The sequence below is a fragment of the Melanerpes formicivorus genome, unplaced genomic scaffold, assembly GCF_026170545.1.
Source record: "Melanerpes formicivorus ecotype bairdi unplaced genomic scaffold, bMelFor1.0.p_v2 SCAF_88, whole genome shotgun sequence".
In the NCBI taxonomy this organism is placed as follows: Eukaryota; Metazoa; Chordata; class Aves; order Piciformes; family Picidae; genus Melanerpes; species Melanerpes formicivorus.
In genome coordinates, this window is record NW_027142440.1 from 362,348 (window position 1) to 384,643 (window position 22,296).

At 54.8% G+C, this 22,296-nt stretch overlaps 1 protein-coding gene across 4 annotated transcripts in view; it reads left to right on the forward strand.

Moving 5' to 3' along the window:
* ZZEF1 (zinc finger ZZ-type and EF-hand domain containing 1) overlaps nt 1-8,301 on the forward strand; it is a 91,322-nt gene extending 83,021 nt beyond the window's left edge. For all 4 annotated transcript variants that reach the window (XM_068165374.1, XM_068165375.1, XM_068165377.1 and 1 more), the window contains exons 51-55: nt 418-516; nt 1,576-1,741; nt 4,370-4,520; nt 5,019-5,090; nt 5,674-8,301. In XM_068165374.1, coding sequence (XP_068021475.1) covers nt 418-516; nt 1,576-1,741; nt 4,370-4,520; nt 5,019-5,090; nt 5,674-5,748 — 563 coding nt within the window. In that variant the 3' untranslated portion in view covers nt 5,749-8,301. The remainder of the gene's footprint in view (nt 1-417; nt 517-1,575; nt 1,742-4,369; nt 4,521-5,018; nt 5,091-5,673) is intronic.
* Nucleotides 8,302-22,296: the final 13,995 nt, after the last annotated feature.

The window sequence follows — 22,296 nt, forward strand, 5'->3', positions numbered from 1 at the left end:
GATGTGAAGAGGAGGAGAAAGTTGTTTGGTGTGAGGGTGCTGGAGGCCTGGAGCAGGCTGCCCAGAGAGGTTGTGGAGTGTCCTTGTGTGGAGAGCTTCTTTAGATGACCCTGCCTTGGCAGGAATTCTGGACTCTATTTAGAGGTCCCTTCCAACCTCTACCATTCAGGAACTCTTTGATTCTTCTGTGTAGTTGGGCCATTATCCTGGAAAATGTCTTTCTGATATGGATACATTCAGCCTCCTGCTTGTCAGAGTTCTGTACCTATCAAGGTATCAGCAATCCAAGCTCCCTGCTCTGTAATGCTGACATCTGGGATTCCTTTCTACCAAACTTGCCATTTCAGTCGTGTTTGTGACAGCAAAACTCACTCCCAAGGTGGTAACCTGGCTTTCCCTTCCTTCTCTTGCACACAGGAGACACTCTCTATTACAGGTTCACTTCTGACATGAGTAACACTGAGTGGGGTTACAAGTTTACAGTGACTGCAGGACATCTGGGGAGGTTCCAGACAGGTAAGCAAGCTCAGAGGGTGTTCAAAGGACTCTGGGGACTCATTTGGCTTGTGCTTATCCCTTTGCTTTTTTGACTTAGAACTTTCTGCAGAGTTGTGGAATTGGCTTCATTTGCTCCAGTTCAAAGTAGAGTGATACATGTCTGTGCTGGAAATGCCTTCAGAGAGCCTTGGCACCCCCAGTCCCAGTGATGCCCTTTGCATTCAGAGCCTCGTTCTGTGACAGTCATCACACTCAGGATTTAGTCAGCACTCAAACTGGCACCAGAAAGCCTGATGATTGTGGTTTTGCAAAGTGGTCATCCATCCCAGCAGGCTGGCTCTGGATCCTGAGCTCTTGGCAGAGCTGGGAAGGGTTGGTTAGAGTTTCAGTGAAGCTGAGGCTTGAGGCTGGTGGGTGATAAGCAATCAGCAAACCTCTGCTGCAGGTCACAGAGCAGGTTTGATTTGCCATTATCTGGGCAAAACTTTAATTTCAGCTAATATTCTTCCTGATTTTCATCTCAAGTTTTCCTGCAGTCATGCAGGCTGGAATGGAGCCCTGGGATCATCACCTTCAACCACTGACCTCTTCTGCAAGCTCACCTCTAAACCATAGCCCCAGGCACTACAGCTAAACCACCCTGAAACACCTCCAGGGATGGGAACTCAGCCACCTCCCTGGGCAGCCTGCTCCAATGTCTGATCACTCTTCCTGGGGCAGAGTTGTGCTGTCAGGATGTCATCTGGAGTGATCTCGCAGTTTTCTCTGGTGTTTTCTTTGCTACTTTCTTGCTTGCCAGAGCACGAGGTCATCATCCTTGGTGAGGCATTGGAACAGCCTGCCCAGGGAGGTGGCTGAGTCCCCATCCCTGGAGGTGTTCCAAACCCAAACAAATGTGGCACTTGGAGGCATGGTCCAGAGGCCATGGAGGTGCTGGGCAGGGGGTTGGATGTCTTGGAGATCTTTCCCAGCCTTGCCGATTCGAAGAGTACTTAATGTATAGAGAGGAGAAGATTGAACCTAGGAGCAGAGTAGCTTCTGCAAAGTCACAGCTGTTTGCATGTCCTTTCTTTGCAGGGTTTGAAATTCTGAAGCAGATGCTGTCTGAGGAAAGGGTTGTTCCTCACCTCCCCCTGGCCAGAATCTGGGAGTGGCAGGTGGGGGTGGCCTGCCGCCAGACCGGCCACCAGCGGCTGAAGGCCATCCACTTGCTCTTGAAGATAGTGCAGTGCAGCACCCAGAGGTAAGGGCACCCTGCTGGCTTCTGCACTAAGAGGCAAAGAGCAGGAGAGGAAAAAGGTGAGAAGGCAGAAAAGCATGATGTGCTTCCAAGAAGTGCTGGGTTCCCCTACCTTGGACAGTTTGAAGACAGCTTACAGGGTGCTGGGCCACCTTGTTTTGACCACACTGACCCAGGAAGGTTGGAGCAGATGATCCCTGGGCCTCTTCCAACCTGGCATTCTGGGATTCTGATTCTGTGAAAGAGGTGTTACACAGAGGCCCAGTGTGGTGGGCTTTGGAAGGAACCTCCAGAGATCATTTAGTCTAACCCTCCTGCTAAATCAGTCACCCACAGCAGGTTGCACAGAATTTGCTTTGTGATGCAATTTACAGTGCTTGGAGGGCAGAAGATTGCTGTCAGGGGCTTGCTTTAGGATATTTTCTCTTCTTTCTTGGCTTTTAAAAAGGAGCCATTGAGGTGAAATGCTGTAAAGAAAAAAAATCACTCTGAAACAGAACTGAAAATAAATTTCCTCTCTGGGAGGAGCAAAGGCTGAGAGCCCTGGGGCTGGGAGCCCTGGGGCTGGGAGCCCTGGGGCTGAGAGCCTGGATCACAGAAGCCCCAGAGGGGAGCTGAGCAATGCTCAGCAAGAGCTAAAGGAGCTGGGGGGGTGGCAAGATGCTGGGGCCAGACTCTGCTAAGTGCTGCCCAGGGACAGCACAAGAGGCAATGGGCACAGACTGTGCCCTGTTTGCATAGCCTGTTAGTCAGACTGGACAGTCTGAGGAGAGGATGGAGTCATGCAGTGGTGGAATGCTGCTCTGGCTCTCTATAAAGCAAAGAACTGTTCAGTTGTTGTTTGTTGTTCCACCACTCAGCCTGCAAGGCAGTTGTAGAAGAGCTAAGTGTAGGCATGCTTAGGCATGCCAGGGGTGTTCCTTAGGAAAATTCACACTCAGACACTGAGCTGTTGTAGTGCTGTGCAAATGGGTCCAGTCCCAGGACCTCCTCAGAAATGGTAGGCACTGGAATGCTGGGAAGCTGACACCCAGTTCATTTGTCACAGAATCATAGTACCAGAGGCTGGAAGGGAACTCCAGACATCAAGTCCAACTCCCCCTACCAAAGCAGGATCAGCTAAGACAGGTCACACAGGCACACACCCAGGAGGGTTTGGAAAGTCTCTAGAGAAGGAGACTCCACAACCTCTCTGGACAGCCTGCTCCAGGCCTTCAGCAACTTCATACCATAGGAGTTTTTCCTCCTGTTGAGGTGGAACCTCCTGGGTTCCAGCTTGTGCCACTTTTTCCTTGTCCTGTCACTGGGCACCACTACAAAGAGCCTGGCCCCTTCCCCCTGACACCCACCCCTCAGCTGTTTATAGACATTGATCAGATCTCCTCTCAGCCTTCTCTCCATACTCAACTGCCCCTTTTCAGGTCAGGGCCTTGAGCATCCTAGCCCATGTCCTCATGCTGGGCTTGCAGTTTGCAAAGTGGAGATACATTGCAGCCCGGCCGAAGAGGACCATGGCTGGAGGGTTCCAGTCATGGAGGTTGTGGTGTCCACTCCCTGGACGTGTCCAAGGCCAGGCTGGATGAGGCCTTGAGAAGCCTGTGCTGGTGGGAGGTGTCCTTGCCCATGGCAGGGGGCTGGAACTGGATGAGCTTTAAGGTCCCTTCCAACCCAAACCCTTCCATGATTCTATTCACACTTGACTGTGTGAATTTTCCGTGCACAGATCTGCATCCAAGTCTGGGAAACCTGATTCTGGTGTGACTTGGAGTCACAGATTTATTGTATTTTTAGGTTCCCTTAGTTTTCTTCACCAGCAAGCATTTGCTTTGTCATGTGGACAGCAAATGTAATTGCTGGAAGATGAAGTCTCCACTCTCTACCCTTCTGTGTATTTTCCTCGTCTTAATCTGATGACAGATTCTGAGGTTGAGTTTCCCTGGCTCTCCCCCTGACTGAATGGCATTTGTCATCCTGCCTGCCTGATAAGTGACATTTGGGTCAGCTGGCCTGAGCTCAGGAGCAGGCAGGAGGCAGGCTTGGGGCTCTTTGTGAAGCTAGATACAGTCATTTTTGTCTGCTGTGTGGCAGTGCTGTGGCTGGGGGTTGAGCCACTCCAGAGCATTCAGCACAGTCAGGTCTCCAGGTACTCCCAAGGCCTCATTTCAGGGGAATGAAGTTTATTGTGCTGAAACACTTGGCTGGGTGTAGATGTTAAAATAGGACCATAGAGTCACAGAATGGTTGGGATTGGGTAGGACCTCAAAGTTCATCCAGCTCCAGCCCCCTGCCACGGGCAGGGACACCTCCCACCAGCACAGGCTGCTCAAGGCCTCATCCAGCCTGGCCTGGAACACCTCCAGGCAGGAGGCAGCCACAGCCTCCCTGGGCAACCTGTGGCAAAGTCTCCCCAGCCTCACTGGAAAGAATTTCTCATCTCCAGTTCAATCTGTCCTCAAGCTTCAATCCACTGTCTCTCATCCCATGCCCTTGGCTAAGTCTTGTGTTTCTTCCCTGGTGCATCTGTCAGAGCTCTGGTTCTGTTTGTTCTTCCCTCCCAGAAGCAGGATCAGGTGGAGGTTGCTCACTGTCCCATCACTGTTTCATTCAAACTCTGGTGTGGTTTTTTTTCAGGGACTGTGACCTCACCTTGCTGAAGCCACTCTGGCAGCTTTTCACCCATATGGAAAACAACTTGTGTCACGACATGGCCAAGCCTGGCATCCTCCTGCCTCTCCATCGGGCGCTGGCAGAGCTCTTCTTCGTGACAGAAAACAGAGTCGCTGTAAGCGCTTCCTGGGGGTCTGGCCACCTTCTGTGCAGGGCTGGGAGCCAAAACAGTGCAGTCTGCCTTCATCTTAGCAAAGTTCCTCAGAGCTTTGGAAACATTCAGTGCTCCCCAATCATTAACATCTTCATCGTGTGCAGTCTAATAGGGCAAGCTCTGGCTTTCGGCAGCAGGGGAGCTTAAGTAACAGTCCTGACTTCTCCTTGTGCAATGAAGGCATTGGGCCCTGCAGCCACTCTTTGATCTGAGAGCAATGCTGATTTCATCATTAATTCAGAGCTATTTGAATGTGGTTTTCCTTGAGTTCATTTTGAGCATTACACATGAACAGGCTCTGCTGAACCGCTCCCTGTGGTCACCAACTGTGCCCAGGAGAGGCTCGTGTAGCTCTGGTGCCTTTGGTTCTTGCTGTAATCATCAGCATCTGAATCTTAATTAGAGGGATGACATCTGTGCTGGAAATGTTGATGCTCATTGAATGCTTTCTGGCTGCAGGAGCTTGGAACTCTACAGGAGTATTTGCTTGCCTTAAATACTGAAGATCATCTTCACCGCTGTACAGCACAGGTAAGGAGGTTGCACAGCCCCACAGCTGTGGCCTTTGGTCATGTTTTTTCTGGCAGAGACAGTCACAGAGTAGCAGGAGTTGGAAGGACCTCTGGATATCCAACTGCCCTGCTGAAGCAGGGCACCCACAGCAGTTTGCCCAAGGTCACAATTGCTGGGGGGGGGGTTGGAAGCTCTCCACACAAGGACACTCCACAACCTCTCTGGGCAGCCTGCTCCAGGCCTCCAGCACCCTCACACCAAACAACTTTCTCTTCCTGGTCAGATGGAACCTCCTGGAGTCCATTGTGTGCCCATTGCACCTTGTCCTGTCACTGGGTACCACTGAGCAAAGCCTTGTCCCATCCTCCTGACACCCACCCTTGAAGCACTGAGGAGATCCCCTTCAGGCTGCTCTTTCCCAGGCTAAGCAGCCCAAGTGTTCTCAGCCTTTCCTCATCAGAGAGATTCCAGTCCCCTCCTCCTCCTAGCCCTAGGTAGAACCAAGATCTATCTGTGTTTAGTTTCACAGGAGGGTGTCTTTACAGCTTTGAACTGGGGAGGATCTTGGATGTGAGTTTTTGTGTTTCCTTCTCTCTTCCAGGCCCTGAGGAACATTGCTGCTATCAGCCTTGCCATTAACTACCCCAACAAATCAACAGCTCTCTGGAATGTCTAACGCTGGCTCAGGCCGGAGTGCATGGGATAGAGTAGTTTGTCCATAGGAACCTCAGAACAGACATCTTAACTCCCTTCAGCATCATGAGCACTCTGCAGCCTGCCTTCCTTCCACCTTGATGTAGAATTTATACCACTCAAAGCTCACTTCAGTGAAAAAAGCACATCCTGAAGCAGCTCCCTTGTCGCCTACAGTCATGTGTACACTATTGTAGCATGTTAGAGTAAATAGAGCAAGAGTTTCTTTTGTACCCAGAGGAAGTAAACTCCAGAGGGTAGCTGGAGGGTGAGGATGGCAGGCCCCCAGCATTGCTGTCATCTGCTCCCCAGCAAGCCTTGGTTGATGGAATGTGAGAGCTTGGAAAGTGCTGCTGGACTCGCAGCGATGCCATCAGCAGCATCTCCAAGGTGTCACTGGAGTGGAACAGGCCAAGCAGAGCTGCTGGGCTGAGGCAGAAGTGGGCCACACTTCAGTCCTGGCATATTGCTTTTGCTTTGGAAGGCTACTACCCAAGAGAAAGAACTTGAGTCCTTGCCAAGCTACAGGTTATAAACCAAATGCCAGTTAAAGGATTCCAGTTTCAGAGCACCCTCGTGCAAGATGTTCCTCCTGTCCTCTGATCCCATCAGCTGGAGCATCTCTTCTGACCTTTCTTTATCTCCAATGTGTTGTTCTAGAGAGTCCATTAGGGCAGAGGGCTTCCCTTCATGGAGCAGGGCTGATGGGAAGAGCTGAGGAATTTCCATGCTGCTTGAATACATCTTGACAAGAAATGATCCATGAAGCCTTTCTTTTCCTTTCAGTTATTTCAACACCAGCTCTTGGCAGTGCTGAGAACCTGGAGTCCCAGCATTCAGCATGGGGGTTAATGCTCAGTCCAGCCTCATCTCAGAGAGCAATTCCAATGCTCCTCTGAGGGAGCAGGGAATGGTTGCAGCCCTGTGCTGAAGTCAGTTGGCTTCCTTCCTGCTCAGCTGCACTGGGTGGAGAGCTGGGCCTCTCCACTATGAGTTTGAATGCTCATTATTTTCTCCTTCCCTTGCTCACCCTGGCATCAAGATACAAAAAAGGCCCCAGGAGCCTGAGTAGTTGTGTGAAGGCAGTGGCTCTGTCAGGAGGGAATGTGCTTGCTGACCTCCCTTGGTCCAAAGTTGAGTGGTGCCTAAATCACAAGATGCAGCATGCACAGGAGCCCTGTTCTGAGAGATGCTCTCTGAGCTGAAGGACCTGTCAGCTGCACCTGAAGTTTTGATGGTGGTCAGATCTCCCTCTGAGAGGGAAAAGTGCAGTTATAGATGCCCCAGGTTTTGGATGGCCTCTAGTGCTGTAGTTCAAGATGTTTGGACTTCTGCTCAGCCAGGTGAGCACAAAGGGAATGCTGCTTCAGGGCCTGACTTGGAATCAGGATGTGATTGTCCTGAAAGACTTCAGACTGAAAGCCAAGAAGCACCATGCTGAAGCCATTGCCTTCAGGAGTGGAGTGGCCCTGTCAGCAGATGGGAAGGCCAGAATTCAGGGTGGGGGAAAAAGTGCTATTTAACCAAGACTGAAAGGAGGTGGAGAGAGGCTGCTCTGAAAGCCTTCCATGAGCATGCTGCAGGTGGAAGTCAAAGCCCTTCATCCTTCCTGAACCAGATCATGATGGGAAGAGAAGTGGGCTCATCTCTGACCCATGGATCCATTTGTTCCCACACCCAAGTAACCTCTCTGAGTTTCCAGGGATCCCTGAGGAGCCATTTCATACTTTCTAATAGCATGAACCAGAACTGGGAGAAGGGGGCTGCTCCACCAACAATGAGACATTCTGGAGGCTCCTTGAGGGAGCTGTGGTGATGGGACAGGTGAGCAGCCTGAGCTTGCTCCTCTTGAGCAGGAGGACTTCGCTGCCTCAGGGGTGGATCCATGGCTGAGCAGCCAAGGTGCTGCCATGGGCTGACTTGCTGAGGCATGTAGCACGCTGCTGAGATCTGCCTGCTTTAGTCCAAGAAGGAATTTTTCTTTTCACATCAGGGATGAAGACTGTAAATAAACAAACCCTTCCCAGAACCTCTCCTGCCTCTACACATCTGTTTCTGTCAGACTCTCTTTTTGCTTTCTGGAGGAAGACTTGAGGCTGCAAGGATGACACAGGAGTGTTCCTTACTGGGCCTACCACCTGACTTACTCTACCAGCAGTAACTGGCCTCAGGAGTCAGCCCTCTTGCCCTGGAGGGACTGTTTAGGAGCAGTGTCCACTCGACAGCGATTTCTACCCACTAGATGGAACTGCAGGACTGAGACCTGAGCTGACACTGAATCTGTTGCTGCCTTACAACTCAAGCACTCATGGATTTAAGAGCTGAGAAACACTGATTTGTCCTTTTTCTTTCTTTTTGCCCTGTTTTGTTTCTTCTGTTAGTGAGAGGAGGAGAGAGGCAGTAATGAGCAGTCCTGACCAACACACTTCAGACACCTTGCAGCAGTTCCAGGTGGAGTGGATGAGATGGGATAGTCTGAAACTGCCTGGCAAACAGGAATGCTGAAAGACAAAACAATAAATGTGCCTAATCTAAACCAAGTTGTCCTGCCTGAGTCACCTCTGCTGTGCTGAAAACAAACCCTCCTCTTCTGAGGCTGCACCTGACCTGCTGCCATCCAGCTTCAGCATTTCTTCCTTAGTGAGTTTGCTGCTCTGCTCTTTCTGTCAGTTGGTTAAAGTCTGTCAAACCTTCCCCTTTATTCCCAGCCACTTCCACAGGTGAGGGTGGAAAAAGCCAACCAAACCCAAGGGAAATGAGAGCAAACAAAAACACACCAAGGCTCCAGCTGGGGGTGAGACATGCACCTGAGAGACATCTATTGTAAAAATCCTATAAAGAGAGTCTACCACCAGTGTCTGCTTCCTCCTTGCTTCTCTCCTCACCTGCTCTTCAGTGCTTGGCTTTGCAGTCAGATTTCCCAGCGTTTTTCTTGTGAATCTTCATTTCCAAGGCTTGTGAGACAGAGAGTCATGGAATGGGTTGGGCTGGAAGGCACCACAAAGCTCAGCCAGCTCCAGCCCCCTGCCATGGGCAGGGACACCTCGCACCAGCACAGGCTGCTCAAGGCCTCATCCAGCCTGGCCCTGAACACCTCCAGGCAGGAGGCAGCCACAGCCTCCCTGGGCAGCCTGTGCCAGAGTCTCCCCACCCTCACCGGAAAGAATTTCTTCCTCATCTCCAGCCTCTATCTCCTCTCTCCCAGCTCAAAGCCATTGTCCTCATCCTGGCACTCCCAGCCCTTGTCACAAGTCCCTCCCCAGCTCTCCTGGAGCCCTTCAGGTACTGGGAGGCTGCTCTGAGGTCTCCCTGCAGCTTTCTCTTCTCCAGGCTGCACAGCCCCAGCCTGTGCCCATAACAGAGGTTCTCCATCCCTCTGATCATCTTCATGGCCTCCTTTGCCCCAGCAATGAGCAAGTCTTTCCTTTCTGTCAGAGTGTCCCTGCCACTGGTTTGACGTGTGCAGGAGAAATCCTATGGAGTCAGCTCTCAGGCTCCAGCCCAGCTCTTTACATCCCAGTAGCCTTACCCCAGAACTGAAGGTTTCCCATTGATTTGAGTACTGGGGTCCCTTCCAACCTGGCATTCTGTGCTCTGTTGTCTTTATTTCCTTTCAGACCTGAAACACTTCTGGTGTCCCAGATGTCTCACATCTCAGTTTTGTATCTTCATATTTCCTGGTGGTCATGAGTGAGGTTGGTTTGTGCCTATGGGCTTAGCCTAAAAGCTGAACTACCTTAGGTTAGGCCTGAGGAAAAGGTGTTCAGGAAAGGGTAACTGAAGATTCACAGAATGATTGGGATTGGAAGGGACCTCTCTAGCTCACCCAGGCCAATCCCCTGCTCCAGCAGGGCACCCACAGCAGCTTGCCCAGGGTCACAATTGCTGGGGGGGGTTGGAATGTCCCCAGAGAAGGAGACTCCACAACCTCTCTGGGCAGCCTGCTCCAAGCCCCCAGCACCCTCACACCAAACAACTTTCTCCTCCTGTTCAGGTGGAACTTCCTGGGTTCCAGTCTGTGCCCATTGCCCCTTGCCCTGGGCACCACTCAGCCCCTTGCTCCCACAGCTCTTTTAGCTCTTGCTGAGCATTGCTCAGATCCCTCTCAAGCTGTTCAGGCCTCTTAGCATCTTCCTAGCCCCCTCTGGACTCTCTCCAGCAGTTCCCTGTCTCTTGAAGTGGGGAGCCCAGAACTGAACCCAGGATTCCAGTTGTGGCTTCCATAGGGCAGAGTAAAAGGGGAGGAGACCCTCCCTTCACCTCCTGGTCACACTCTTCTGCCTGCTCCCCAGGAGCCCATTGGCCAAGTGCACATTGCTCTAGACTCATTTTAATCTGCTGTTAAGCTCAGTGTGGTCCAAGAGCTGGAGGGGGGCAGAGCTCACAGCCATTTGTTTGCAAATCTCAGACTAAGGTCATTAAGATTTCTGTTTCAAGAGACCAAAATCAGGCTGCAAGACAGCTCAGAAGTGGTTGACACTTTTTGGACCTGCGTTTGGAGAGGGCTGCTCTGTGCTCAAAACAGAAGTGGCCTCAGTGCCCTGAGTGTGCTCAGCCTGGCTTGGGTGGGACGCTGCCAGTCGGCCTGGGCAGTGTGCAGCCGCTCTGCCCCAAGCCTGCTGTGACCCAAGTGCAGGACTGCCACTGGGCCTTGCAGGATCTCAGCCCATCAGCCTCAGCCCGGCCAGATCCCTCTGCAGAGGCTCTCTACCAGGACAAGCAACCACCGCAGCCAGGGGAGCTTTCAAAAAGCCTGCCCTAGCCTGCAGGTAAAGTTCCTGGAGCGTCGCTGTGTGCAGCTCAGCTGCTTTTCAACACTTGGCCTGTTGGGAGGAGGTGGGGCAGGATAGTGCTGGGAACAAAGAATTGGGAAAATGGGCTGGAAAAACAGGAACTGTGCTGGGCTTTGTGGGGGGAAACAGCAATCTGGCCCATCTCTGAGCTTGGAGCAAAGGACTCCATTCCAATTGAAGTGAATAAGGGAGAAATCCACTGTGAATAGGGAAGGAATTAAGTAGGAGGTGAAGGAAGTCAGATTAAGGCTCATTCTTTCCAGGCTGCTCAGGTCTCCTCTAATCAGGGCTGTTCTGCACTAATCTTGCCTAAGAAAGCACAAATAACAAGGAGCTGGGAGCCAGCTCAACCCCAAGCTGCAGTGCTATGGTGGGGCTCATAAATGGGAGCGCAAGGAGGGACAAACTCTCACCAAAACCCCAAAGCCCTTATTTCCTCCAGCTGGAAGCATCAGCAAGCAGTCCTGGTGGCTGGAAGGAAACCTCTGGCAGGTTTGTGGTGCTCCTTGGCTTTCAGGGATTGCTTCTTTTTATGTTCAAGAGCTGAGACTCTTTCAGGTTAGGGAGAAGTGGAGGAAGGATGACTTTGCCTTGTTCCTTTTGACAAGGAGTCCCATGGCAAAGACAAGGCCACAGGGACAAGTTGCTGCTGGGGAGAGGCTCATTGTCACCATGAGAAGATCTGCACTGGAATCATCTCCTGAGGGAAGTGCTGGGTTCCCCTGCACTGGACAGCTGAAGGCTCAGCTTGACAGGCTGCTGGGCCAGCTCAGCTCAGCTCTGCTCGGGCCAGATGATCCTTGGGGTCCCTCCCAGCCTGTGATGCTGTGTGATGGGTTCATGGCATGTGAGTCAAGGAGGATAGGCTGCATAAGAGCAGGGAGTTGTGAGGCTTTCTTGCCCTGGTACAGTGGTTCAAGCTCTGCTCTCAGCCAAGCTGGGTAGGAATAGAAGTGCAGGAATGACTGGAGATGAGGAAGAAATTTGTGACAGTGAGGCTGGGGAGACTCTGGCACAGGCTGCCCAGGGAGGCTGTGGCTGCCTCCTGCCTGGAGGTGTTCAAGGCCAGGCTGGATGAGACCTTGAGCAACCTGGACTGGTGGGAAGTGTCCCTGCCCATCCCTGGAACCATTCCAGGTCAGGGTATTTGGGACTCTGAGCAAGCTGCTCTGGTTGGAGGTGTCCCTGCCCGTGGCAGGGGGTTGAAGCTGGATGACCTTTATGGTCCCTTCCCGCTCAAAGCAGTCTGTGACTGTGCTACCTGGGCTGTCTTGGAGACACTGAAGTGTTGGGGAGTTTGCTGGGGAGTTTCTTCTGCTGATGCTCTTCTCCCAGCTTTAATGATTCCCTCTCTTTCAGCTGGTTTCCTGCTTCCAGTCCCCACTTCACTCTCTGACTTGCCATGAACCTTGCTGCCTCGGGTTGGCTTTTTGTTTGGAACATTTGCAGTGCACATAACAAATATTTAAAGCTTCCCTGGCATGGAAGAAGCCACTGACAGGAAAACTAAAGATGGAAAATGGAAGTGCCTACAAATATTTGTCAGAGGGAGTTTCTCTCACAAGCTTAGTTCTGAAACACTTTGGTAGCTGCTGCTGCATCCTCAGCTGAGCTGACTCCAGGCCATACAGGGACCTGACCCTGCACAGGGAGGCAGGTGAGATGTTCCATCCCACACACAGTGTGGACAATGCCCTCTCCTCTCCTGGCAGACACTCTGGGGAGTATTCCCCATCCACACCTGCAAAAGCCTAGGGTTTGGTTAGCTGTGCTGGGCTTCACCCAGAAAAGTGTATGGCAGCACAGCCTGGAGGGGTTGCAGCCACACGGTCCATTACCATGCTTATCTTAGAGCCAAGTAGCTATGGAATTAAGGTGGGAGTCCATACCTAACAAAATGTGATCACCTCTTGGTAAGCATCTAATTTAGGTTTTAAACCTGGGTGGTTTTTTGCCTTGAAGCCACAGCAGACAGGAGTCTTGCCAGGAACTCCACAGGTTGGACAATTTTATCCTTCTTCCATCAAAATCCACCAAGGCAGAGGAGAAAAAGGATTCTTGACTCAGGAGAAGTGTTGAGTCAGGAGACCTTCAGTGGCAGCAGCTGCTGGAGAACAAGTTGTGTCTGTGTTTCCTCCCCATCTCCTTCACATAAACCTCCCACAGAGAGCTCCTTCATCAAAAATGTCAATGGCTGCACAGCACTCCCCCCAGCCCACACCTTGGGGGTGATGTTCCTCACAGCAGCAGCCTGGCCTTTCTTTTTGGATTGTGTTTTGGTCTGCACTGTGAGTGTTCATCTGTCAAGAGAGCAGAGCAGTTCAGCCTCCCTGTGGGCAGCTTGGGTACTCTGCTGGATTTTCATAGATCCACAGCATGGGTTGGGCTGGAAGAGACCTTGAAGCTCATCCAGTTCCAAGCCCCTGCCATGGGCAGGGACACCTCCCACCAGCACAGGCTGCTCAAGGCCTCATCCAGCCTGGCCTTCAACACCTCCAGGCAGGAGGCAGCCACAGCCTCCCTGGGCAGCCTGTGCCAGAGGCTCCCCACCCTCACTGGAAAGAATTTCTTCCTCATCTCCAGTCTCAATCTGCCCTCAGGCTTTCACTTTGCCTTCCATCAGCATCCTTCTTGCATTGCTCTGGAAACAACCTGCTATTTCCTCCACTCCTCCTGCAGTCTCAAAATACACCATGATGCATTGGATCTTTTGGCACCCTCTTTTTGTCCTGAAGATGTCTCCACTCCTTCCAAGTCGATGGCATCTCAGAGGGGGAGAGCTTTGTTGAGCCCAGCTCACTGCTCTGGCTCTTGCCTTTCCATTGGGCTGAGGGAGGCAAATCTCTCGTGCAGGCAGGACCCAGGGAGCTGGCAATAGCTGCTTTGTTTACCAGAAACGCAAAGGCTCTCTGAGAACAAAGCAAATCCTTCTGAGTCTTGCACTAATCCTGCTCAAACCCAGCAGAGCTTGCTGCTGGGAGGGCAGAGCTTTGCTTTAGTTAAGCCAGCACAGAGGTGTGGGGTGTTGATGGGTGAGGGATGTGGACTGATGGCCAGGAGGTCCCACTGCCTGTCCTCTCTGCTTGTGCCTACCAACCATGACAGGGATTTAGAATCTGCTCTGCTCCAGGAGGTCTCAGCCCAGCCAAAAATCAGTGTTGGAAGGACATCCTGTTCCTTGAGGGCTTGGCCTGCTTTTGAGGGCAGCAGGGGCAGGGAGGGGATTCTGCCCCTCTGCTGTGCTCTGCTGAGACCTCCCTGCAGTGCTGGGGCAGCTCTGGAGCCCTCAGCACAGACAGGGAGCTGGGGGAGCAGGGCCAGAGGAGGCCACAGCAGTGCTGGCAGGGCTGGAAGCCCTCTGCTGGGAGCCAGGCTGAGAGAGTTGGCCTTGGGCAGCCTGGGGAGGAGAAGGCTCCAGGGAGAGCTTCTGGTGGCCTTGCAGTGCCTCAAGGGGAGATCAGAAAGCTGGGGCCAGAGTTTTGCTCAGGGCCTGTTGGGCCAGGCCAAGGGGGGATGGTTTGAACTGAGAGAGGGAGCTTGAGAGTGGAGAGAAGGAGAAAGGTTTGGTGCTGAGGCTGGGGAGAGCCTGGCCCAGGCTGCCCAGAGAGCTGCCCCATGGCTGGCAGCAGTGCAGGGCAGGGTGGTTGGGGCTGTGAGCAGCCTGCTGTGGTTGGGGCTGTCCCTGGGGGCTGCAGGGGGCTGGGCTGGATGAGCTTGGAAGGTCTCTTCCCCCCCAGCCCAGGCTGGGATTCTATGATTCTTTCTTCCCAATGCCTCTCCATGCCCCCCTGGCCAGCCCAGGTTTCAGGGCAGCTGCTCACATTGTGCAGCCATGGTGCCCTCTCCTGCTGCAGGCTGAGCAGCTGCTGGTGGAGGGTCTCTTCTGCAGACCACCAGGCCTCTGGCTCCCACCTCATTGCCTCAGGCAGGCAGCCAGGCTCTGGTGCTTGCCAGCTGGGAGCAGCCAGTCCCACCCCAGGCCCGGGGAGATCCTGTTCCTGGTACAGCCTTGGCACGGCGGCCCCCATGCTCCCGCAGCACCGGTGGCAGCCTGGCAGTGCTGGGGGCACGCTGCCAGTCCTGCCCAGCTCCCACAGCTCTGCCCACAGACCACCCTGGGCTCCTGGGGACCATCTGGGGTCACAGAGGCACAGAATCCTTCTGGTTGGAGTCCTTTAAGCTCCTCAAGTCGCAGCGCTGAGCCAGCACTGCCATTGGCACCACACCTGCAGGGCAGGGGACTCCACCATCGCCCTGGGCACCCTGGGGCAGGCCTCCATGATCCTTTTAGGGAAGAAATTGTTCCTCTTGCCCAGCCTGAGCCTTCCCTGGTGCAACCTGAGGCCACTTCCTTTTGTCCTGTGGCTTTGGAGAACGGTTGCACTGCAGCAGGTTGTGTGGCTAAAAGCAGCTCTGAGCTTCTGCAGGCTGCAGAGCTCGTGTGTGCCCCTGCCTGGGCAGCTCTCTCCTTCCTCATGCACGTTTTGTTCCTGGGCTCCTGAACAGGAGGAACTTCCTTTCCCTGGGGACAAGTCCTGCTCCCTGCTGTCCCCCAGAAGCTGCCCACCACTCCTCACCTCACCCAAGGGTGCTGCCTGCTCCGAGGCCTTGCCTGGGCTTGTGTCCAGCTCATTGCTTCCCCTCAGGCCATGGCTCCCAGCCAGTACAGGAGTGACCCAGCAGCCATCTCATTGCTCTGATGGCCTCCCCAGGCAGACCACTGCCATCTGGCATCTGCTCCAGGCAGCCTTTGGCTTCTTCTCCTTTCAGACTTTTCCTCCTCTTCTATTTCCAGGACCAGTTCCTGCAATGTTCCTGTGGTTGCTCATGTACCATCTTCTGGATCTGAGATCTGCTGTGCTCTGGACAGTCCTCCAGCTGCCAGGTCCCAAAGGGAGAGCCACCTCCACTTGCTTGTTCTCTCAAATGTCCCCCAGGCTCCCACACTAACCCTGGAATAGAAAATGTCCCTGCTGAGGAGGTCTGGGCTCCTCTGAGCCATGAGCTCCTCGTAGTTGTGTGCAGTCACAGCTGTCAGTGGCTGTAACCACAAACTGGGCTTTTGGTCAACCTCAGGCACGGCCAAACAGCCACCTGCAGCTCAGCTCCAGCTTGTGGGTGGCTCAGTTCAGTGTTCAGGAGCCTCACCTGCAGCAAACCTCAACCTGAGCGTGAACCTCCCTGGACAAAGGCTGGGACTGTGTCCCATCACCTGTCCCGGAGCAGCACTCTGCTGGCTCCCAAAGCCTTGCTCTGTGGCTTGGCTTTCTGATCTTCTCTTCTGGGGGCACAGCCGAACTCCTGGCTGGGGCAGAGGACCAAGGTGCCCCCTTCCTGCTGGAGACACAGGAGGAGGAAGGCATGAGAGAGACCTGTGCCTGCCAGGGATGCTGCAGGCTGATGGCTCAGGGGCTCTTATTCCTGGCTTGGCTTTGCTTGCTGAGTGCCCGCACGACCAGCAGCAGCATCCTGCCTCTCCTATTGCAGGTGTATGAGAGCCAGGGAGGCTCGAGAGTGGCATCCAGCTGAGCACCTGCAGTCCCCACCCAAGCTTTGGAGGCTTCTGCACACCCATGAGCACTGCAGGATCACAGAACCACTGTGGCTGGAAAAGCCCTGCAAGATCAGCAAGTCCATTACCCAACCCTGCCTGGGCCACTGCAACACCCTATTTCCTCTGCACCTCCCTCGGGGGAGAAGGGGCTGGTCTCACATGCAACAAGTAACAGGACAGGAGGAGATAGCCTCAAGTTGTGCCAGGGGAGGCTGAGGCTGGGTGTTAGGAACAACTTCTGCCCAGCAAGGGTTCTCTGGCCCAGGCTGCCCAGGAGCTGGTGGAGTCCCCACCCCTGGAGGGGTTTAAGAGCTGTGGTGCTGAGAGCTGCAGTTGAGAGGCAGTGGCTCAGCAGCAGGGGTGGGACTGTGAGCTCTGGGTGAGTGCTTGGACTTGGTGATCTCAAAGGTCTCTTCCAGCCTCAACAGCTCTATTGTTCAATGATTTGATGATCCTTGGGCACCACATCTTGATGGCTTTTAAATACATCCAGGGATGGGGACTGAACCTCTCCACTGGACAGCCTGTTGCAGTGCTGGAGCTGGCAGGTTTGTGCTTGGTGCCCATTTCCCCCTCTTGCTTTTTCAGCCTCTGTGTCCCACAGTGGCAGCCCCAGGGCCTTCCCAAGGAGCTCTGCCAGCTTCTAATCTCCAAGGAAGGCTTTTGTGCAGCCTTTTGTCAACAGGGCCTGGCCATTGCTATAGCTACAGCCCCAAGCTGCTGGCCACACCTGTTTGTTTTTCCAGCTCTTTTCTGTTGCCCTCAGAATTCTCTGCCACCTAAATAAAAACACTGAGAAAAGCCCTGCCCTGCTCCTGTGCCCTCCTCACCCTTCCCAGTTCAGCAAACTCCTCACTCCCCCAGGAATGGTTTCCTGAGGGCAACAGCCTCAAACCAGCCTGCCCAGCCAGAGCCCCCAGCACAGCTTTGGTTTCTGGCTTTTACCCTTCAAATGAGTGCGGTGGAGAGGGGCTGGGGACAGCCTGGTTTGCAGCCAGGTCCCTGGGTGGAGCAGACACTGTGGGAAGGGCACAGGACAGGGGTCACAGAGTCATAGAATCCCAGCCTGGGCTGGGTGGGAAGAGACCTTCCAAGCTCATCCAGCCCAGCCCCCTGCAGCCAGCAGGGACAGCCCCAACCCCAGCAGGCTGCTCACAGCCCCACACAACCTGCCCTGCACTGCTGCCAGCCATGGGGCAGCTCTCTGGGCAGCCTGGGCCAGGCTCTCCCCAGCCTCAGCACCAAACCTTTCTCCTTCTCTCCACTCTCAAGCTCCCTCTCTCAGTTCAAACCATCCCCCCTTGGCCTGGCACCACAGGCCCTGAGCAAAACTCTGTCCCCAGCTTTCTGATCTCCCCTTGAGGCACTGCAAGGCCACCAGAAGCTCTCCCTGGAGCCTTCTCCTCTGCAGGCTGCCCAAGGCCAACTCTCTCAGCCTGGCTCCCAGCAGAGGGCTTCCAGCCCTGCCAGCACTGCTGTGGCCTCCTCTGGCCCCAGTCTGTTGGCAGCAATTCTGCAGACACATCCTGGGCTTTGCTCACTGAATGCCTCCTTGCCCAACACCTCCCCACAGCAGTGCTTTGGGGATCTTGGCCTGGATCAAGGTCATTCCCATTTGGGGCATCCTGGCCCCATGCTGTTTCCAGGGGCAGGAACCTTCCCCGGGCCCTGCATCCAGGGAGGCTGTGGCTGTCCCGTCCCTGGGGGTGTTCAGGGCCAGGCTGGATGAGGCCCTGAGCAGCCTGTGCTGGTGGAGGTGTCCCTGCCCAGGGCTGGGACTGGATGAGCTTTGTGGACCCCTGCACCCTAATCTGTGATTGAAAGCCCAACGTCTCTACCAGCCTGCTGAGTCCTGGCTGCTGAGTGCCCAGAGGACTCCCGCAGATGGGAATGGCCCCGGGGAATTCCCTTCCCTGCACACCTTGTGCTGGGCAGCTGCCGGCTGCGGGGTGATTGATGGTGGTTATCAACAGCAGCTCCAGCAGCACACGGAGCTTATCTTGAGCTTTACTAGGGCAACCCGACCATGGGATCCTGTTTCTCTCTTCCTGCGTTTCTTTTCTTCCCCTGCCAGATGCAGCCGAGGTTTGTCCTTGGCCCCGGGGCCGTGGCACCCCCGCGGTGTTTGCTCTCCCTGCCCGGGGCGCCGAGGCTGGCGCGGCTGAGTCAGGCTCTCCGCTGCCGCTGACTCACGGGGCCGGCCGGAGCCAGGAGTCAAAGCCAGCCCCAGCCCGCAAGCGTCAGTCCCCGGCGACAGAGCCCCAGCCCCTTCTGCTGGGACCCAAAGCGATGCTGCCCGGGGCGCTGGTGCGCTCTCCATCCCTGGAGGGGTTTAAGAGCTGCGCGGCTGTGGTGCTGAGGGACCTGGTTTGGTGGCAGTGGCTCAGCAGCAGTGGTGGCACTGTGAGCTCTGGGTGAGGAGGTGCACTTGGTGACCTCAAAGGGCTCTACCAGCCTCATGATGCTATGAACAGGAAGAGAGGACAAGCCTCAGGAGGACACAGCCCCAGCTGGACACCAAGGCACGATGGTCCTGGTGACAGGATGCAGGGAACAGGTTTGCAGGATTTGGTCCTAATTTAGCGTGAGCTGGCAACAAAATGAGGAATCCAACCCCAAATGCTGTCACTGTTTATTGTCCTGTAGCTTTGGTGTCACTTCCAAATATTTAATGTGCTGGAAATGGTGTTTGTGAGGAATGGGATGTGGGGACATGGGGGGTGTGCTACCATGTGCCAAAAACCAGAGCTTCAGCAGCCTCCATGGAACAAGGTTGGGTTTAGCTCTGCTCTGCCCTAGGGGCACCACAGCTGGAGCACTGGGGCCAGGTCTGGGCTCCCCAGTTCAGGAGAGACAGAGAACTGCTGGAGGGAGTCCAGGGGAGGCTGCAGAGCTGCTGAGGGGCCTGGAGCAGCTCTGGGAGGAGCAAAGGCTGAGAGCCCTGGGGCTGAGAGCCTGCAGAAGAGCAGCCCCAGAGGGGAGCTGAGCAATGCTCAGCAAGAGCTAAAGGAGCTGTGGAGGGCAAGAGACTGGGGCCAGACTCTGCTGAGTGGTGCCCAGGGACAGCACAAGGGGCAAGGGGCACAGCCTGGACCCCAGGAGGTTCTGAGCAGGAGGAGAAACCTCTTTGTTGTGAGGGTGCTGGAAGCCTGGAGGAGGGGGTGGACTGGATGATCTGCAGAGGTCCCTGGGATTCTGGGATCCAGTACTAAGGTCTGGCACCTCCTCCAACCACATCTGGGCATCCCCATGCCTGTGCTGCCACCAGCTGCCACCTTACAGCCGTCAAATCTTCCCTGAATTCAGGTTCAAGCTACTTTGGACCTGCAACGACATGGACACATCCCTGATGCCAGAGCTGTTGGGACAGACACAAGGGCTGCTCCAGCGTTCCAGTGGTGCTGCACATCTGGAGCAGCAGCACATCTGGGCAGGGATGGAGCAGTGCTGGGCTGCACAAGCAGGAAGAGAAAAGAGAACAGCTGCAGAGTGCTGGCCACGGCCCTGCGCTTCGGCTGCAGAGCTGCTGTCGGGAGGCCACCAGGCTCTCCAAGCGGTCAGCTGGATGTGTCTGAGAGCCAAGGGGGCTCCTGACCTGCCCCACAGTCAGACCTGGCTGTTGCACAAACATCCCCTCTGTCCCTGTGGAGGTGTGAGGTTTCCAGCAGTGGAAAGTTCTCCGCGCCGCGGGGCCAGGCGCGGACCGGCGGAACCGGCAGAGGAAAAAACCCACAACCCAAAAAAGCCTTTCCAGCTCTTTCCATTGGAAAAATCCAAGGAAGCTTTCTCCTAACTGTTGATTTCTCACCAGAACTGAAGCAGAGCAGGGAGGCAGGGGCGGGGGGAGCTGCTGGCCGCGCTGCAGCAGCCTCCTTCCCTCCATCAGGGCAAATATTTACATTTCCCCGGGCGCGCTCCTGCCGGCGGTGATTTGTCGCACAGCACACTCGGTGGCCACGCTGCAGCGAAAGCCCCAAGGAAGCAAAGTGAGGGCTGCAGAAATGCAAGGGCCTGGGCCAAAGCATTTTTCCTAATTTTCCCTGGGAACAGTGATGCTCTGGGGACTCTGCCAGCTCGGAAGTTCCAGAGCCATCGCTCATCTCCAACCCGTTCCACCTCCAGCGTAGGGCAAGAGCAACAATAATACTTCTTGAAGGGTTAATTAATCTTTTAACAGTTTTCTTAATCCAGCCTGAGCATCCATCAGGGACTTGCACTGCCTGGCTCTGGGGACTGAAGCCATCTGTGATGCTTCCTCCTGCCAGGCTCAAACCCACCCAGGGCATCTGCTGCTCCTGGGGCTGCCATTGCTGGGAATCCCAGACCCCCAGCACAGTGGGGTTGGAGAGGACCTCTGGAGCTCACCCAGCCCAGCCCCTGCTCCAGCAGGGCACCCACAGCACAGTGCCCAGGGGGGTTTGGAAGCTCTCCACACAAGGACACTCCACAACCTCTCTGGGCAGCCTGCTCCAGGCCTCCAGCACCCTCACACCAAACAACTTCCTCCTCCTCTTCACATCCAACCTCCTGGGGTCCAGGCTGTGCCAATTGCCCCTTGTGCTGTCCCTGGGCACCACTCAGCAGAGTCTGGCCCCAGCCTTTTGCCTCCCACAGCTGCATTGGCCTGGTGAACTTCAAACCATCAGGGCTGAGGCTATGGAGTGGCTGGGCATGGGGACCTGGGCTGCCTGAAGGACATGGTGGGGTGGGAAAGCTGAAACCAATGATGATTAAATTGCCACCAGGTCAAAGTGCTGCTGCCACAGAATGGTAGAATGGCAGGGATTGGAAGGGGCCTCTGCAGATTGAGTCCAACCCCCTGCCAAAGCAGGAGCACCTAGGGCAGCTCACACAGACATGCATACAGATGGGCTTGAAAGTCTCCAGACAAGGCTGCTCCACAACCTCCCTGGGCAGCCTGCTCCAGGCCTCCAGCACCCTCACAACAAACAACTTCCTCCTCCTGTTCAGGTGGAATCTCCTGGGTCTCACTTTGTGCCCATGGCTCCTTGCCCTGTCCCTGGGCACCACTCAGCAGAGCCTGGCCCCAGCCTCTTGCCCCCCACAGCTCCTTTAGCTCTTGCTGAGCATTGCTCAGCTCCCCTCTGGGGCTGCTCTTCTGCAGGCTCTCAGCCCCAGGGCTCCCAGCCTTTGCTCCTCACAGAGATGCTCCTCAGCATCTTTGAAGCTCCACTGGGGTCTCTCTAGCAGGTTGCTGGGGAGCCCAGACCTGGGCCCAGGACTCCAGCTGTAAATTAATTAGAAACTGTAAGTTAATCAGAAACCCCCAGAAAAGGAGCACTGCAGTTAGCACCTACAGACCTTGCAAGTAGCATTTCCTATTGCAACCCCATCTCTCACTGGCTGGCAGGGTTACACTCTCCCCAAGACAGATGTTGTGATGCCCTTCCAGATGTCTGAGGCACTGCTGCTGTCATCCTGCACTGCAGAGGATGGGAGTGAGTTGGGTAATGAGCAATGGGACTTAATGGGGCCTGGTGAGGGGTGGGACACATCCCAGTCCACGGTGGGCATGCAGGTTGTATGTCCCATGGAGCAACAGATGAGTGCAGGACCAGAGAATCACTGTGGTTGGAAAAGACCTTGAGGATCAAGTCCAACCCCAGCACTGCCAAGTCACCAACAAACCATGGTCCTCAGCACCACACCTCCATGGCTTTGACACCCCTCGGGGGGTGGGGACTCTACCACTGCCCTGGGTGAACCTGCTCTGGTGGTGGGTTCACAGAACATTAGTGGTTGGAAGGGACCTCTGGTGATCATCTAGTCCAAACCCAGAGCAGGGTTACCCACAGCAGACTGCACAGGACAGCATCAGGGTGGCTTTTGAAGGACTCCAGAGCTGGAGACTCCACCGTGTCTCTGGGCAGCCTGATCCAGGGCCCTACCACCCTCGCTGTGAACGTTCTCCCACGTTCCTGTTTGTGCCCATTGCCTCTTCTGCTGTCACTGGGAGCTACTGGAAGGAGTCTGACCCCATCCTCTTGTCCCCCACCCTTCAGCTCTCGATCAGCACTGAGCAGATCTCTGCTCAGTCTTCTCCTGGCTAGGCAGCCCCAGACGTCCCAGAGCCCTCAGAGACGTCCCAGAGCCCTCAGAGACGTCCCAGAGCCCTCAGAGAAATCCCGGGCCCCTAGCGCCTCTGTAGCCTCCTGCTGTACCT